At 44.3% G+C, this 5,000-nt stretch overlaps 1 protein-coding gene across 1 annotated transcript in view; it reads left to right on the forward strand.

Moving 5' to 3' along the window:
* The window catches only part of LOC125287632 (C1q-related factor-like), an 11,990-nt gene that overhangs the window by 468 nt on the left and 6,522 nt on the right, over window positions 1-5,000 (forward strand). The window contains exon 1 of the mRNA XM_048233562.1: window positions 1-286. This exon is cut by the window's left edge and continues 468 nt beyond it. Within this exon, the coding sequence (XP_048089519.1) occupies window positions 1-286 (286 nt within the window). The remainder of the gene's footprint in view (window positions 287-5,000) is intronic.

A 5,000-nucleotide genomic window follows, 5' to 3' on the forward strand; every position in this document is an offset into this window, starting at 1 on the left:
GGTCGACCAGACCGGGATTTTAACGCTGGGCGGGCGGACTGGAGGCCTCGGCACGGCGACGTACTCCACGTGCCGCTGGTTTTCACGCTGGTTCGCGGAACTCCGCAGGGAGGGCTACGACATCCTGAAGTTCGACGATATCGTGACCAACCTGGGAGGGAACTATGACGGAGCGTCGGGGAAGTTTGTGTGTAAGATCCCCGGCACCTATTTCTTCACCTACAACGTCCTAATGAGGGGGGGGGACGGAACCAGCATGTGGGCTGACCTGCTTAAGAACGGACAGGTGAGTACAGCTCACACACACACACACACACACACACACAACCACACACACACACACCGCCGTCTGTATGCTACCGAGACCTTTGAATTTCCCCTAGGGATCAATAAAGTATCCATCTATCTATCTATCTACACACACACACACACACACCATTATCATCATCACTTCATACACATATGCAGACATACTAAATGCAGTATTTTATTTTCTATTTCTCTCTCAAGATTGATCAATATCAGACACACTCCACGCTCTATAATTAGAGTTATATTTACAGATGAATTGTATACACATTAACTACAACAGCATGTGATTGTTCTTCTGTAAACCTTCATATTCTGTGCCGATTCAGATTATGAATTATCATAATTTTATTACTTTGTGTAGATTGATAAATTTCACACACATACATCATGTCACTGTCTGTTATCATAGTCTCTGTCTTATAAAAGTATTTATATTTAGAGTGATATACATGATATATATGATTGATATATTATGCATATAAATGTACCACTTTCTGTACACCCAGGAACTGGTGGGTAAAACATTTTAGCTTTAAACAGTTTTTTTTTAGAAATCCATCATCAACATGATTATATAATATAATATAATTATCATATTTCTGGTTGTGAAACATGAGAGGAAACCAATTATTTGGACTATAAGGCTTTCCATGGTTCTCCATTAAATCCTGAAAAAGTTGGAAGCAAAGTTGCCATCTGCTTATATTGAAATTATGACAGGTGGATGCAGTACGATGTTCAGAACAAATGATTTCTGCTGATCAGGACTCGTCTTCCCCTGAGAGTTGACACTGAAACCTGCGCCCGTGCCGGAGTGCCGTTAATTCTGTGAAAATTAGACCTGTGTCTTCAGCACCATCCAGGCAACTTATCTCCATCTGATCTGTGTGTAGGCATAAAGAGAGAGAAAGAGGGAGAGAGAGAGAGGGAGGGAGAGAGAAAGAGAGGAGGGGAGAGAAGGGGGGGCATAGTTTGTTTATAATCAAAAAGGTATAGCCTGTTGTTACAGACTTGTAGTTTTGGCAACAATGTGTTGATTCATTCATGCAAATAAAGCATAATTTGATTTCAGAGAGAGAGAGAGAGAGAGAGAGAGAAAGAGAGAACGGAAAGGTTTGTCCAACCTGGGAACCTCTCTCCCTTATCTTCCCTGATAAACCGCATTGTCTGCCCCTCCTTTCTCTATGTTAAAATTAGACCGTGTGCTTAATGACATCAACTTTCTCTGGGGGCAGGTTGTGCACTGAGAAAGGCATTCTCCCCTCTCTCCTCTCCTCCCCTCTCTCCTCCTCTCCTCTCTTCTCCTCTCCTCTCTACTGTCCACTCCTCTTATATCCTCTCTTCTCTCCTTTTCTCTTCTCTCTCTCTAACACTCTCCTCTGCTTTCTTTCAGTCCACTCCTCTCATTTCATCTCCTCTCTCCTCTTCTCTCTAGCACTCTCCTCTCCTCTCCTCCTCTGCTTTCTTTCAGTCCACTCCTCTCATTTCATCTCCTCTCCTCTTCTCTCTCTAGCACTCTCCTCCTCCTCCTTTCCTCTCCACCTCTCATATCCTCTCCTTTTCTCTGCACTCCTCTCCTCCTCTCCTTTCCTCTCCTCTCCTCCTCCTCTCCTTTCCTCTCCACCTCTCATTTCATCTCCTCTCTCTCTAGCACCTCCTCCTCTCCTCCTCTCCTTTCCTCTCCACCTCTCATATCCTCTCTCCTTTTCTCTCTAGCACTCTCCTCTCCTCCTCTCCTCCTCTCCTCTCTCTCTCCTCTCCTCCTCTCCTTTCCTCTCCACTCCTCTCATTTCATCTCCTCTCTCCTCTTCTCTCTAGCACTCTCCTCTCCTCCTCTCCTTTCCTCTCCTCTCCTCTCCTCCTCTCATATCCTCTCTCCTTTTCTCTCTAGCACTCTCCTCTCCTCCTCTGCTTTCCTCTCCACTCCTCTCATATCCTCTCTCCTTTTCTCTCTAGCACTCTCCTCTCCTCCTCTCCTCCTCTCCTCTCTCTCTCTCCTCTCCTCCTCTCCTTTCCTCTCCACTCCTCTCATTTCATCTCCTCTCCTCTCTCCTCCTCCTCCTCTCCTCCCCTGGTTCCCCTCTTCTCTCCCTTTTGGGCTTTGTTGTGGGCGACTTATTTTTTATTTCAATATTTCTAGTTTAGGGAATGCAGCATTAACAGCATATATGACGTGATTATTACTGATCTTTCTGGCAAATAAATTAATACCAGCAATTGGTGATGATTACTTATGCTGATGACCTGACCTGGTCTGCTGCTGGCCAACATTTCATATTGCTGGACTCAGTAACATTAGAGTGTTTTTGATTGAGAGAGACTGTTGCTGTAGCTTTTGCATGGGATTCATATATAAGTATATATACTCTTTTGATCCCGTGTGGGAAATTTGGTCTCTGCATTTATCCCAATCCGTGAAATAGTGAAACACACACAGGACACAGTGTACACACACTAATCCTGGCGCAGTGAGCTGCCTGTAACAACAGCGGTGCTCGGGGGGTGGCGGGGTTAGTGCCTGCTCAAGGGCACTTTCCAGCAGTGCCTACTGGTCGGGGTTTGAACCGGCAACCCTCCGGTTACAAGTCCGAAGCGCTAACCAGTAGGCCACGGCTGCCCTAAAGGACATTATCAGTCCGATTCAACAGGGATGTGTAACGTTACCTCAAAAATGCCATGATTCATTTTCCCAAACTGTAAGTAGCTTTTGATAAAAAAAAATGTTTGATAACTAAATGTAGATAGTTTTCATGGGAATGACAAGGTGACATGAGATGCAGTAGACACTTACTCAAAGAAAATAAATTTTTGAAAGTCCTTTTTTCATACGATGAAGTCATTTGAATGCAAAAAAAGGCTAACAGCTCTCAATGTCCCTCAGCGGAACAGTGGAGCAGAGCAGAACCCGCTGGAGTGACAGCTGAACTGGTGCAATGTGACGTGAGAACACAGAACAAGCAGGCGGAACAAGTGAGGGGAGACAAAAAAAACAAAAAAACAAACAAAAAAGCAAAACCCAAAAGTTGAACAATTTCACAAGGCCAACAGCCCTATCCCATCTTTTCCAACTCCAGGTTGTCTCAATCACAAAGCATTTCTGACAGATTGCTTTATTTATTTATTTATTTATTTATTTACTTACAACAACCCCCCCTCTTTCATCCATCTTTCTTTCTTTTTCTTGGTCTCGTTTGAAAGGACTCCTCTCTTTCTGTGACAAAATATTGGTCATCATGATTCCCCCACTGATATTGATTGGTTCCCATTAGTCAGTGTTCTGTACGCACAGTAATGGCAAGCCCACGCGATGGGTGCAGGGCTTTTATTATGACGTGCTGTTTTGGTCCAGACCATTGATCTTTTCTTACTACTGTTGTGCTTTTTTTTTGCGTAGCAGACTTGACATAGGGAGCTATTGGAAGTGTTTCCTTTATTAAAAAGCACAAAAAAAAAAAACAAATAAACTTTGTGGAAGCTGGTTGTGCCTTTGTGTGAGAGATATTTGTGGCTTTTTTTTCGGACACTGTCATTGTGGAGTAGATGCAAAAACATTTCAAAGTTCTAAAATGAAGGCTAGCAACCCCCCCCCCCCCCCCCCCCCCCAAAAAAAAAAAATTGTTCTGTATTGTTATCATGTGTATGTTTGTGTGTGCATTGTGTGTGTGTGTGTATGTTGTGTGTGGCAGGTGGTAGATGTGGAAGGCATGTAGGTATGCGGTGTGTGTGCATCTCTCAGCGTATCTCATCAGACACAGACTTTAGGACGGTGAGGGCAGAGTCCGAGGACTCCTTGGACAGAGAGGGCAGAGTCATCATCAGTCATCACACTGACAGCCGTCATTATGTCATGCTCCATCACAGGTTTCCTTTACTTTACACTTTGATATACTAAGGGAAAACAACACCTAGCCCCCTGCCTCACACACACACACACACACTTACATTCACACTCCGCCACACACAATTTCACATTACTCACACACACACACACACATCAATATCCAGTTATTTAACACACACACACACACACACACACACTATTTATTTCTTACACACACACACACACAAAAATAAGTTTTCTTTCTTTCTACACACACACACACACACACACATTATTATTTCTTTCTTTACACACACACACACACACACACACACACACACACACACACTCTCTTTCTTACACACACACACACTCTTTCTTTCTTACACACATTACACACTCCTCTTTCTTCTTTCTTTTTACACATTACGTGACACACACACACGCACACACACACACACACACACACACACACCACACATACACGCTCTCTCTCTCTCACACACACACACACACACACACACACACACACACACACACACACACACACACACACACCTATGCACACCTCATCTCTCTCATACATTCTCACCTAACATCACTTTTCTTTCTGTCACTTACATCTACAGTATATGCCCCCCAACCTCGACTGTCTCACTCTGTCACCCTCTCATGCACACACACTTACACAAGCACAGCCCGCTCAACCCCACTCAACGCTATACCCACACTATATACACTACACATTACTATACACACACACACACACAGACTCACACACTTACACAAGCACAGCCCCCTCAAGCCCACCTTCAATCTACCACTTCCAACCCACCCACCCCTACACACACACACACACAGCCCCCTC

Source organism: Alosa alosa, chromosome 22, assembly GCF_017589495.1.
Source record: "Alosa alosa isolate M-15738 ecotype Scorff River chromosome 22, AALO_Geno_1.1, whole genome shotgun sequence".
In the NCBI taxonomy this organism is placed as follows: domain Eukaryota; kingdom Metazoa; phylum Chordata; class Actinopteri; order Clupeiformes; family Clupeidae; genus Alosa; species Alosa alosa.